This window comes from Pseudorca crassidens, chromosome 10, assembly GCF_039906515.1.
Source record: "Pseudorca crassidens isolate mPseCra1 chromosome 10, mPseCra1.hap1, whole genome shotgun sequence".
In the NCBI taxonomy this organism is placed as follows: Eukaryota; Metazoa; Chordata; class Mammalia; order Artiodactyla; family Delphinidae; genus Pseudorca; species Pseudorca crassidens.
In genome coordinates this window covers 3,494,854-3,508,211 of record NC_090305.1, presented here as the reverse complement: position 1 = coordinate 3,508,211, position 13,358 = coordinate 3,494,854, and the positions used below count along the sequence as shown (strand labels likewise).

The window sequence follows — 13,358 nt, the reverse complement described above, 5'->3', positions numbered from 1 at the left end:
CGTCCCCCGCGCGCTCGCGCCCCGTTCACGCGCGACAAGCGTCCCGCACGCAGCCCCCGACCCAGGAGTCTGCGGAACCGGCGCCCCGCGCAGCCCGCACCGAAGCTCAGGCGGCGCCGAGGGCAGCCCGGGCGGAAGAGCGGGCGCGGGGCGCGCGCTCGGTAACCTGGCAACGCGGAGCAACCCGGCGTCCCCGGCGAACCCCAGCCCTCCACCGCGAGGAAGCACAGACACCCCGCACCCGCCGCCCAGCCCTCGCCGCCCCTCGGCCGCTCCGCCCGCCGCTGCCCGCAGTACCCCGCGGCGGGGGCGGCCGCCGAGAACACCTCCCGCCGGCGCCGCCCCCTTAGCTGCCCGAAGCCCGCCTGCGCCGCCACACGCGGCCGGAGCTCACCTGGGCCGGGGCGCAGGCCGCTCCCTGCGCCGAGCCCCACGCGCGTGTCCCGCTCGCGCTTCCCGCGGCGGCGGAAGTTTCGGGAGTCGCGTTTAACTCGGGACCTCGGCGGAGAGGACCCCCCTCCCCGGGTTTTTTTCGTTCCAAGATGGCAGCCTCCAGCCGCGCACAGGTGCTGGATTTGTACCGGGCGATGCTGAGGGAGAGCAAGCACTTCTCCGCCTACAACTACAGGTGAGCGGCCCGGGAGGTGCGGGCGCGGGCGCGGCCGGGGTACAGGAGCCCCTGCCCCGCGCGGCCGCCTGGGCGCCCAGAGGGGAGGCTCCCTGCCGGCCGGCGTGGCCCGCGGACCCTCGGGGGGCAGCCGGGGGATGGCCCTTCGTGGGCGGGAGAAGACGTTCGCGTCTGGTGATGTGTCCCCAGGTCGGACGCTCTGCGCCGGGAGCTCCAGGAGGTTCTGCTCCGGGAACGCGGTTAGTGGTGTCTCTGCCTTTAAGCTGGATGCCAAGGTTCAGGTTCTCAAGCCAGGACCAGTTTGTTGCATTTATAAGAACTTTCCGTAGAATCGGAAGACTTGATCGTGGAAATGACCCGTCAGTAGCACTTGTCCACAGCTGAAGGCTCTCTCTGGCCATTCCTTTCATTTCAGAGGTGTCTTAATTAGCCTTTATGTTTGTCAGGATCCGTTCTACTTGTGGCATCGGTGGTGGGGCGGGGTTTGTGAGGAGGAGACGCAGGGTAAGGTCAAGGAAAAAAGGGCTCGCCAGCTTCCAGGAGCTGAAACGTTTATCCTGGCCTCACCAGATGGGGATCCAGCTTTTAGGATCTTAGCAGCAGGAGAATGAGAATCTAAACTCTTATGTCGTTAATGTACCGCCTAGCTTTTCCACGCCTGCCCCATTCTCATGTTTGATCTTGAGTCCCTTATCCTTCCTCTTAATATGTCTTTTGTCTACTCCAGAGCATCTGCGTTCTTTTCTGCTTCCTTGTAAATCATCATGAATGTATGTACCTTATGGATTTTTTCTGTGCCTCCTTGTGGATTGGGTGTCTTCTCCTAACTACCTGACCCTCTGAGTTTGAGCCATATTCCCAAAGCAAGAATATGGTAAGGCCAGCTCATCGCTTCACACCAGGTCTCACCTTCCGTGATTGACAAGGCTGTGGACTGGGTTTCCTAGGAGCAGAGTCTGCGACCTGTGGAACAGACCTGGTTGAGTAGCTGCCCTCACACTGGGTGAATGAGCGGGCAGGCCCTATGATGGGTAGACCCAGTGCAGTGTTGGTTATCAGACACTAAGCCTCTCAAGCAGTGACTTTCTAATTTTTAGATACCTGCATAGAAAAGGTACTCATCCTGTAAATTTGAGAACGTCTGGGTCACACCAATGAAGTCATATCCAACTGGTCAGTAGTTAAAAAAAAAAAAAAACATTTCTGGGAGTGCATTGTTTCACTTAAGGACTTTGGCTTTGGAAGCTGAAGTTTGTAAACAGCAGGTATACTGGTGGAATTTTAAACCAAAAAATTAACCAAGTACTTACTACCAACAATTTAACCAAGTCTGTTGAAAGAGCCCACAAAATACGCTTGTGAGTAAGTAAGTAAAAACCAATCATTTTCACCACAGTCTGGAAGACAAATTTTGTCGTTTAAATTTACTGAAAATAAACAAGAACTGCAGATAAGTCACTCAGGGCTGTACCCTGTGGGCAGGAAGTAGAAATTACATGGTAACATATTTAGAAAATAATGGTTCCGATTATGCTTTGAGTAATCGTTTTGAGTTAAATTTATTATCCACAAATAAATGTATTATCCAAAGGAATCTGGTAATCACTTTACACTGTTGGCTGAAATCATGGCCCTAAAACGTGAGATTTCCCACTATTATCTCCTCAGATAATAAACTGTTACAAAATATGTCCTTCTTTTGTATTAAGCTGTGTTTTGTGGATTCCAAGGATACCCCCTCCCTCTTTACTTCTCTTTGTCTGGTATGCCCGCTAATCACCTCTATCTTGAGTTCCTCTGCTTCCTTTGAGATTCATCTCAGTGTAACCTTTGGAAGGTTTTCCTCATTCTCTTTCTTCTCCATTCCCCACTCCCATTCAGACAGGTCCTACTACTACGTATTCTTTTACTTCGGTGCTCCCAAACACTCCCAAAACTACTTTGCCCAGTGCCATAGCAGCCCCTGGAGATGGAAAGATGAGAGCACTGGGCTCAGCAAGGCACCTGCCACCAGTGGCTTTTTTACGAGCCTCTGTGGGACACAGTTGTAGAGTCATTGTCACAAACTGTGGCAAGTGCCGTGACAGGCATGCACAGGGTGTTGAATCAAGACGCTTCCCAGAAAGCGCTGGATCGAAGGCATGAAGCGGTGTGATCTTCTGGTGTGCTCGGTGATGTCATAGAATACATTTCTGCTGGAGAGTTAAGTGTGATTTGGGGGTGACAGAAGGCAAGACTGGGCCGTGATAAGGAACCTGGACATTATTCTTAGCTAACAGGCAGCCGGTAAAGAGCTTTAAGCCATAAAGTGACATGGCCAGACTTGCCCTTTAGCCAGACCACTCAGGCAGGAAGGTGGAAGGTGTTTGTGAGGGCCAGATACAAGGACCCCAAATGCGAGTTGATTAGGACAGTACTGAGGAGAGATTAGGGCCCTAGTGGGGGCAGGAGTAGTGGAAGAGAGAGGAAAAGATACATACGATCAATAATTAGAAGGTAAAATTGTTAGATTTCAATGAATGATTGGATTCAGGAGTAAAGAAGAGAATCCAAGCAGAGTCTAAAAAGATGTCTAGGTTACTAGGTAAACTGAGGCACAGGTTAAATGTGAAAGTTGCACTATTAAATGACTTAGGAAATATAGAAATACCTGGTCTTGTGGAGAGAAGAGTTTTCAGTTCATTTTTGGAGCATCTTGAGAGAATGTCAGCTGGGGTCCCCAGCAGAGGCAGTTGTTCACATGAGACTAAAGCTGAGAGGAGCAATCAGGCCTGGAGTTGTCATCACCACGCACTTGCTGTGTGACCCTGGGCAAGTCACTTCATCTCTCTGCTCTTCAGTTTCTTAATCTATAAAATGGAGATGATTTATCTGTCTCATAGGGGATGAGGTTTAAGTGAGTGAATACGTATGAAATGCTTAGAGTTGTGCCTGGCGCAGTAGGCACTAAATAAGTAGAATCCTTATCATACGTGGAATTAAAATCTTAATATTTGGTAAAATTTCCAGGAAGAGTATTTAGGGTAGTGGTTCTCAGCCAGGGCCAGTTTTGTTTGACAGTGTCTGGAGACATTTTTGGTTGTCACAATTTTGGTGGAAGGATGCCCCTGGCCTCTAGTAGTTAGAGGCCAGGGATTCCACCAAGCTCAGGACAGTCCCCCATAGAAAGAGTTTTCTGGCCCCAAGTGTCAGTCATGCCAAGATTGAGAAATCCTAGTTTATGGTGAGAAAATTAGTGCGCTTAAGATGCTGTTGTAGAGAACATCAAAATTTGAGGTGTTGGTTGAAGAAGAGCCCCTGAAGGAGGCCAGGAAGACGCAGTCTAAGTGCGTGGTTCTCACTGTACTGGACTCAGGATCCTTTTGAATTCTTAAATGTGACTGAGGGCCCCAGAAGCCTTGTTTATGTGAGGCATAGTTATCAAGATTTTTCATATTAGAAGTTAAAACTAAAACATTTTAAAGCACCTTTTTTTTTTTTTTTTTTTTGCGGTACGCGGGCCTCTCACTGTTGTGGCCTCTCCCGTTGCAGAGCACAGGCTCAGCGACCATGGCTCACGGCCCCAGCCGCTCCTCAGCATGTGGGATCTTCCAGGACCGGGGCACGAACCCGTGTCCCCTGCATCGGCAGGCGGATCTCAACCGCTGCGCCACCAGGGAAGCCCTAAAGCACCTATTTTTAAGTAAACTAATAAACCCATTGCATACTCACCTAAATAACACCTTTATGAAGAATAACCATTTTTCTTCCCATCCCCTCAAAAAAAAACCACTGCTGACAGTGACATTGTTTGACATTTTTGCAAATCTCTTTAGTGTTTGGCTTAATGGAAGACATGTGGATTCTTGTATTTGTTTCCGCCTAAACCTGTTGGTGTATCACAGGTCATCTAGCCTCTGGGAAATTCCTCTGTCCACTTACAAGAGAATGGGACTGAAAAAGGCAAATATCTCTTTGGGATGATAAAAATACGTTTTCCCGATGGATCCCCTGAAAGGTTTCCAAGACCCCAGTGGTCCCCGGGCCACACTTGAATGACCCCTGTGGAGTCTGAGAAGCGGGGAGAGGGCAAGCAGAGAGAGCAGTGTCAGGGAAGCCAGAATAGCTGCATGTTTGGGAAGGTGCTGCGGGCAGGCCACTTGCTTTAGCAATGTCCAGTAAAGGAAGAGGGAAGTGTCCCCAGCGAAGGGACCTCTGGGGACCTCTTCCAGAACAGCATCAGTGAAGTGGTTAAGACAGAGCCAGAGTGTGGGCGCTAAGAAGTGAACCAGAAGGAAGTAGACAGCAGTGAGTGTAGACCGCGTCCCCGCCCGGAGGCCTGGTTAACGTGCGGGAGTGGGGCTGGCTGCTAGAGCACGGCCACTGGAGAAGTGACAAGCCGCGCCTCTGCGGGCCCAGGTGGCGGGCTGGCTCGCAGCAGAAGGCGGAACACTCCCTTCTCCACCGCAGAAGGAGGTGAATTTTTTTTCTTTATTTATTTTGGCTGCGCCAGGTCTTAGTTGCAGCACACGGGATCTTCATTGCGGCATGCGGGATCTTTTAGTTGCAGCAGGCGTCTTCTTAGTTGCAACTCTGCAGGAGGTGAATTTAAGTTGGAATGTAAGAGGACAGGAAGTTGAGGTGATGGATGCCGTGCTGACAGCTCGTTTCTGGATAAAGTGGAAGATAATCGGATGTGGTGTGTTCTCATATTTACTACACGTATCACACCATTAGCGTTGTTGGTTTACTTGTCTTTCAGCCATTTGTCCCTTGAAGGCAGAAATTCCATCTTATCTCTGCATTCCTGGTGCTTAGCACAATACCTACCTACTCTATGCTTATAAATACTTGTTGTTGAAAAGCAGGAGGAAATTGTATTGAGGTAATTTTTATCAGCTGTTTCCCCCTACTGATTAAAAATGTATTTTATTGTAAAATGTGAGAAAAGGCAAAAGCAAAGCCCAATTGCCACCCAACTGAGTGTCAGAACTCCTTCATCCCTCATTAAGTGGTTGAGTCTTTATTATACTTATTGCACACTAAGCGTCGTGTTGAGAGCTGCAAATCAAAATGAGCCTCCCGTTAAGGGTAGAGAGTGGTGAGTAGCATTAGAAGTGTGTGCCGCCTTGAAAGTAGATCTCATTAGGAATGCTGTCGGCTACAAGTAACAGGAAACCTTCGCATGGTGCTTAAATAAGTGGGGGGTTACTCTTCTCACGTGGAAAAGGTCTAGAGTATGAGTATACAGCAGCTGGATGATGTCAAGGTATCTTGAGTCTCAGGTTTCCTCTCATGCTTATGCCTGATGGCTGCAAATGGCTATTAAAGCTCCAAATATCATATCCTTATTGAAGGCAAGACAGACAGACAAGAGCAACCCCAACCGGGCATGAGTAGGCTTTCTTTTCATGAGGAAAGGTAGACTTTCCTGGAAGCTTTCCAGCAGACTTCTGGTTCTATCTTATTGACCAGAACTCAGTTACATTTCTACCACTAGCTGAGCAAGGGGCTGGGGAACTAGGTGCTCATCTAGCGTCTGCAGTGGGAGGTGACAGAGAAGCACCGGGACTGACTGCTGCATCCGCCAACAGCTGGCTTCTATGCAGGAAGGGCACGTGGTTGCGGGTGCAGAGCTCTCCAGGTGCGCATGGCAAGGCACTGGGGAGGTGAAATGCACGGGGCACGAGGGAACCAGGGGCAGGCAGTCGTGGAGCCTCAGCTGGCGCTCCATCCCGGGTGAGCTCGTGCTGGTGAAATAACCGGCTAGTAGTAAAAAAGATCTGACAGAAAGGTGGGGCATAGAAAAGGTGAGCAGTGGGCTAAGTTCGCACAGCTGGTCATCAACAGAACGGGAACTAGAAAGTTCCAGGGCGCTGCTTTTCTACAACTCTACCCTCTTTAGTAGAAATCTCCTACAAGGCATGCATCCTCTGTCTCGGCCGCAGAAATTCTAGAAACATCAACCCAAAGCTATTTATTTTCACAGTTTCTTCTTACAGCTGCAGCAGCTAAATAGGCTCCCTGGTTTCATGGCTGGTAAAATGACTAACTGTTGCTGAGTGTCAGCTCTCAATTACCGCGTGCTGCACAGCTGAATGCAACATCATGGAAGTCTTCGATTGCAGTCTCGTGAATGGACTAAATAATGACTCCTATTTAGGAGTCTGTTCCCTTTTTGAACTGGAAGCTGAGGACCTGGAACCCTGAACTTGTAAAGAAGTCAGGACCCAGGCATGTGTCTCTGTTCACTGTTGCAGGTCTCTTCACACCAGCTACCTCTGCTGCTGATAGATCGAGAATGCTAGGGTGAATAGTCCCAGCCCAGCGGGAATGGTATTAACAGCAAGCACCTTTCCCTTTCTAAAATGGGACAGCTACACTGGAGACCTTAGTGCCAAATATTCCTTTACCCCAGAACAAATGGGCAAATCAGTTTACGCCTAGTATTTCCTGAGAACCCATAGCATATGTATTACAGCACTAGGGCCCAGGGTAGATACAAACACAGGGTGGCCCTGCTGTTACAGGATTGTCGTGTGATGGGCATAGGACGTGGACACACAAGAACAGCTCAAGAAACTGCCTTGTACACAGAGGAAACATGCAAATTGAAATAACGTCCAGACACTGCAGATTTGCACATGTAGTGGCAGAGGCGCTGGTCATGATGTTTTGTCCATCGCGTATTACAATATCGCACAGGTACTATACAAATGACATTGTAGTGATTGTTTCAACCTTCTAGGCCTAACTTCCACTTCAGTTTTAACTTTATACGTCTCTTCTCCTTTAGAAACTTAAAATCCTAAAATATGTTCTTCATTTAATAAATGTAACCCCTACCTCCCCACCGGGAAAATCTTTGCTTTATTCTCAGACTAACCCTGCCTTTAAGCAGAAGTTGCTGATGTGTGAGAAATTCCATCCTCTTGTTCTTTGTCACCTTTTATGCCTTGACTCAATTTAGGGCCTCACAGACCTGTCACCTGGGACAGCTGTCAGGCTGGGGAGCATAAGATGTTGCATTTTGCTTCTTGGCATTCGCAAACACAAGATTATTAGGACTTTTCCCCCCACGATAAAAAGTTTTCCCTCTTTTTAAGTCATGAAATGCCTGTTCATATTGTGAGGATTCGGAGAAACCACAGAATTCTGTAATAAGCAGCCGAGTAAGAGCTTTGCCCACCGTGAAATGTGGGACAAGTCGCACCTCTCTGTGAAAACAGCTCTAACTTACGGCTATGCAAGAGCTCTGAGGAAGTGGGGAGGAATACAAGAGAAGAAGACTACTGTTACATTGTCCAAGTTCTCTGCAAATCAAGTCTTGAATATGTCCTGAATTTATACCAGTGGGTTTCTCTAGGGCCGCCTGCTGTTACCTGACCCCCTTGCTTCCACAGGAATGAGAGGCAGTTTACTTGTGCCTAAGAAAAGCAGTTTCTTAGACTTTTGAAAGATGGATTATTCAGTATCTTTAATTATGTTTGGAATTCCCCTCCCCCCCATTTTTTTTCTCATGGTTGCTAAGTTCTGCCATGTTGAGTGATGATGGTTTTGAAAAGTAAGAAAAAATTATACAGTTAACTTAAAGAAGAATACATTTGAGATATCCAGCAGCCTAAATTTGGAGGGAAGTGTTAAAAAATTATTAGATCGATGTCATTGCTGATTTATTGAGCTTAGTTTATAAGAGTTTCCAGATTGCACTTATTCTATTTATACTTCACCCTGGCCCCTAAAGCATTTTAAAACTTATAAAAATACATACAGTAAAATGCAATAACATGAAATAATTGTTATAATTTTAAAATAATAAATGAGAATCAGGGCAAAGGGGAAATAAAGGTAGAGAATATAACAGTGAGGTGTAAAGTTGGACCACAAAATGCAATTATAAGTCAATAGAACTTCCTTAAAGTCTCTGTATTCTGTATTGTAGTAGGGTAATACTTTTTTTTAATGCAAAGTGTACTTACAAAACATTCTCTTAGGAAATTGCTAGAATGTAATGAGCGTTATAGGAAATTGACTGCGTCTTAAGGCCTCATGTCAATTGCTGTGTGCAGTCTTTGTTGTGGATGAAAGGTACTTAAGGTCCTGTTACTTCTCCTTTGTGACCCCTTTCCTGACAGACTGAATCCCACTTCATTTTGTATAAGCCTTAGCATTTATTTTCTCAATTAACTGGTACCTAACCAATTTAGGAAAATTCTAACCTTTAGAAACCAAATTAAGTGATAAAATTAGATAAATTCCATGAACCAAGCTGTGAATATCTAGGTTTAGCAAGAGTCAGCTAAATTAAGGTGGGTCCTCCTGGCTTTTGTCTGGATTAGTAATAGAAACACCGGGAATAGGGCTCCTCAGCTGATCTCTACCACCCCTGTTTTAAGAAACATTTAAAATTGCCAAAGTTGAGACATAATAATACATCACCGTGACATTTTGATCATCTGTTTGGCTTCATAGCAACTCATTATTGGGGTTCTGTTTGAAAGAATAATTGTTTTTTTAACTCAGAGATTAAAGGCAAACAGCTCACAGAGATGATCCTTCAGGATAAATCGAGGATAGATGGAAGTCATATGGCTTGATGCTATTGCTTCCTGCTTGTTTCCTTTTCCCTGGTATTTCTTCCCCTAATATTGTGATTCCTGAGCTAATTTGCTTGAAGTATTGTTTTCAGTCTCATCAATATGAATGAGAATCATGAGCAAGGCTATCTTGATTTAGAAAGATTCCTGGCCTTCGAACCAAGAAACCTTGGTTCAAGTTTGAGATCAGCTGGCTCCCAGCTCTGTGACCTTGATGCATTTAGTCCGGGTACATCCTCCAGAATGCCAGAGTTGCGAAACTTCCTGGCAGAATGTCTGGTGTATGCAGTAGATACTCCGAGATCCCTTCTGCAGACAGGAGTAAGCTAGTTAATATGCAGTTACCTCTTAAACTAGTAGATCAACTGCCGAATCTGTTAAATTCGTAGTAGCTAGCAGTCATTTAATGAACTCAGTCAAACTTGTTGAGCCACGTTCTGCACAAGGTGTTTATTAGCAATCCAGAGAACCCTGTCACGGTAGTGTGTGGTCTCTGGTGATGCGTGGTCTCCGTGTGATGAGGTTGGTTTGAGTCTTCATTCAGCAGACATTGATTGAGTACCTGCCATGGGCCAGACCCTTGGGCTCCTTGCCGGAAATTCAGAGACAAACACAACAGAACGTGATCTTTTCCCAGGCGGGGCTTGTGGTTCAGTGCCTAGAGTAAGACACTGAGGATTGTACAAAGGCGCAGTGGCAGAGAGCTGGCAGAGCAAATAGGAGGGGCGACGGAGCCCGCCCCGGGGGCCCAAGGTTAAAAAAGTGATGGTGGCTTGCCCGGCTCGCTCGTAAAGACTGCAGGGACTCGCTGGCGAAGGGGGGCAGAAGCCGAGAGGACGGGTGCAGAGGGCGGTGTAGTCGGCGCTGAGTGTGAGGGGCTCCCAGCAGTGCGGCCTCCCTGCTGGGGCCTCAGAGACACTGTGTCGAGTGCCAGGCCTGGTTCTGGACGGCGGAGAGCCGCGCAGGGGCTCAAGCAGGACTGCAGAGAGCACTTCTAGCGAGACCACCCCAAGCGGACGGAGACCGAAGACACAGAGGCCAGGAGGAGGTGACTGCAGAGGAGGGGAGGGTGGCTTGAGATACGCTGAGGAAGAGAATGCGCCAGTCCCAGTGACTGCGTGGATGCCTTGGGTTAGAGAGAACGACCTGACCTGAGGTCAGGAGAATGTAACTGGGAGCAGAAGTCGTTCCAAATGAAACATCGCGTGTCAGGGACAGCGCCTCCTGGGCGTGAGGAAGACGTCTGAGCACCAGGACGGCATCTGGACAATTCAGGCTCAATTCTAAACCGTCTCTTTGGCCCTAGGTTTTGACTTAATTTGCGACACTCTGTATGCTTATCTCACTTTCCTTTCTTCAACTATGTAGCTTTCATATATTAATGTTATTGTCAGTTTATCAGTCATCTGTGTCCCATTAGTTGACTGTATCTGTTCCCAGGGTAATTATTTGTTTTATTTACTAGTTGGCTACTACCTTCATTGGATGTCATTAATGCATCTGTTAGCCTTATATTTATTCTTTTGTTCCTGGGGTAATTTTTTGAGTAGGTTTAGTACCCCACCTTTGGCCTAGTTTATTCAAAATTACTTATATGATCAATTCATTATAATTATAAATATTACTCTGCAGCATAACTATTCATTTAATGTCTCCATACATTTCTTTTTGCCTGCCCATGTTTTGAGAATAAATGCAAAGATGTTCCCTATATAATTATCCCTCTCCTACGTCTGATCTCTAGGAGTAGTGTTGTTTTCACCAGAAATCACTTCCATAGGCAGAAGCATCTCTTAAAACCCTTTTTGCCCTTTACTGAGCAAAAAGCTAAATTAATCGAGGAAATAGTTCCTTGCAGCCAGACTGGAGCCAGAAAAAGCCACTGACCCTGTATCCTGGTCTAATTGTCTCTCATTCATTGATTCACCAAGTCTTCCGGAGCACTCACCGTATGCCAGAGTCGTGCTCTGTGCCTCTCCTTCCCGGACTGCGGAAGAACAGCTTTCAGCCCTGGTTGAAGCGGTAAACAAGCTTTTAGTGGCAACCTAATGCTTTATCCCAGACTTAAAACCCTAAAGGAAGGAAAGCCCTGGTGGGCGTATAACTCAAGGAGAGCAGACCCCGATTGGGCAGCCTCCAAGCAGGGACGTTGCTCACAGGCTCTGGCCTGTGTGGGCCCCGAATCCTGACTGCGACGTTCAGTCCCTGCATCCGGCGCAGGCCCCTCTCCCTCCCCGCGTTGGAGGGACGCCTGTCACCCGGAGACTGTGATATTCAGTTTCTGGGCTCGGTGCTTCCCCTTTTCCCTCTCCACACTTTCCCGGTAACGTTATCCGTCGCCGACTGTGTGTTGACTCCCCCGGCTGTTTGCAGCCCAGGCCCCTGTCCCGAGACCAGACGCCTCACCTGCTCTCGCCTCCTGCACGCCCCCTGCACGCCCCGCAGAGGTGCAGGAGGTGACTCAGCACCCACACCTGCCAGCATGCCTGCTTCCTCCCCGTCCCACCCCTCTGCTCCTCCCTGGGATGGCTGTGCGCATCCTCTGCTGGCGGCCCCCTCTGCACCCTCCTCCTCCCCGTGAGGCCTCTACACGCAGGCGCTAACCTAGCGAGCTAGGTGCCAGACAGCACGGCCTAAATGTGGTGGATGGAAGATTTCTGGGAAGAAGTACGATAGTCCGTCCAACTTAAGGACCTTAAAAGGAATAGCGTCAAGACTTTAACCCGAAACTCTGAGGCCAAAATGTGCACACTCTCACGCAGCCAGTCTCCTCCCCTTGCTTGAAACGCCCCGGAGGCTCTTCTGGCCTTCAGGTAAAATTCCCTCCCGGCTTCACGCGCTCCCCCTAGAGTCCTGCCTTCTCCCCTCCTGTCTACTTCTCACGTTTCCTGATGCCACGCAGCTTTAGGCCTTCGTGTGATCACATAACGAGGCCTGAACTTTCCTCCCCCACACAGCAAGTTCCTACTCATCCTTCACACTTCAGCTAACAGGCCAGCTCTTGGTAAGCTCTCTGAAACCTCCCAACCCCACTGTGCTCCCTTGTTTAAAAATATTAAAAGAAAGAGAAAGGAACATCTTTAGTTGCTTCTCACTTCTTTGGGGATAAAATCCTTACCACAGCCTGCATTTCTCTAGCCTTATGTCCTCTCACCTTCCCATCAAGGGTGGGGGAAGCCCTTGCCTTGGCCTCCTCAGGTGCTCTGCTCCCTCTTCCCCGGGCCGTTCCTCTGTCTGGCAGGGTCCCCTTCCAGTTCACACAGGCCACCTGTCCCTGCTCACTGGCCTGGCCCAGCAAAGACGCTCCCCAGCCCGGTCGGCTCTCGCAGCCCGTGGGCCTCTCCATCGTACACTTACACCGGTTGTAATTTTGCAGTTATTTTGTGATTATTTGAGCAATGTCTCCCCCACTAGTCGGACTGCAGGCTCCAGGAGGGCAAGGACTGTGTTTCCCTCACCACGGTCACCCCAGCCAGCATCCCAGCCAGGCCCCAGTGTGGGCACCAGCACGTGGTGAATGGACGACTCCTGTTCTCGGGGGCCCCTCCCACATCCTCCAGATACCTTGTATAAATCCTGCTGTGATCACTCCCCCATCACTTTGCCCCTTATTTACTAGACTGTCATCCCCAGGGAGTGGGGACCATGTTTGAACCAACTTTGTCTCCTTAGTGACGGCACACCGTAAGCGCGTGAGAAATGTCTGAGCGAGCACTGTGTGTGGGTAACTGCTTATTAACAGGCAGCGGCGGAAAGATTTTGGTGAATGGCCAGGGTGACCGTGTTTAGGACCCAGACGGTTACATCATTTTGTTTTTCTTCCTACCTCTTCATAGATCAGAATACAGAGGAACCACGTTTTCCCAAGCCATATTTAATAGCCATCCTTTTTTCCCCCAGAAATTTACCTATTATATTTTAAAATGACTTTCTGTGAGTGAAATCAGCATCGTATCTTTCTCACTGGGATCAGCCTAATGTAAACGTCTGCAAAGTCCTAACGCATAACCACACAGGAATCCAAGCCCCTTCGCCAGTCTGGGGGAGACCATGAGCCAGTGCGAGCAGTGACAGCAGGAACCAGGGGCCTCAGGGGTCCGTGCTCCCAGCCGGCACCCGTCAGCACCCACTGGCCTCCGCGCCTCGTGTTCGAA

General features: G+C 48.6%; 1 protein-coding gene across 2 annotated transcripts in view; it reads left to right on the top strand.

The window, feature by feature from the left end:
* Nucleotides 1-170: 170 nt before the first annotated feature.
* LYRM4 (LYR motif containing 4) overlaps nucleotides 171-13,358 on the top strand; it is a 115,303-nt gene continuing 102,115 nt past the window's right edge. The window contains exon 1 of one of the 2 annotated variants that reach the window (XM_067751907.1): nucleotides 171-628. In XM_067751907.1, the coding sequence (XP_067608008.1) occupies nucleotides 543-628 (86 nt within the window). In that variant the 5' untranslated portion in view covers nucleotides 171-542. The remainder of the gene's footprint in view (nucleotides 629-13,358) is intronic. The other variant, XM_067751908.1, reaches the window with a different exon arrangement.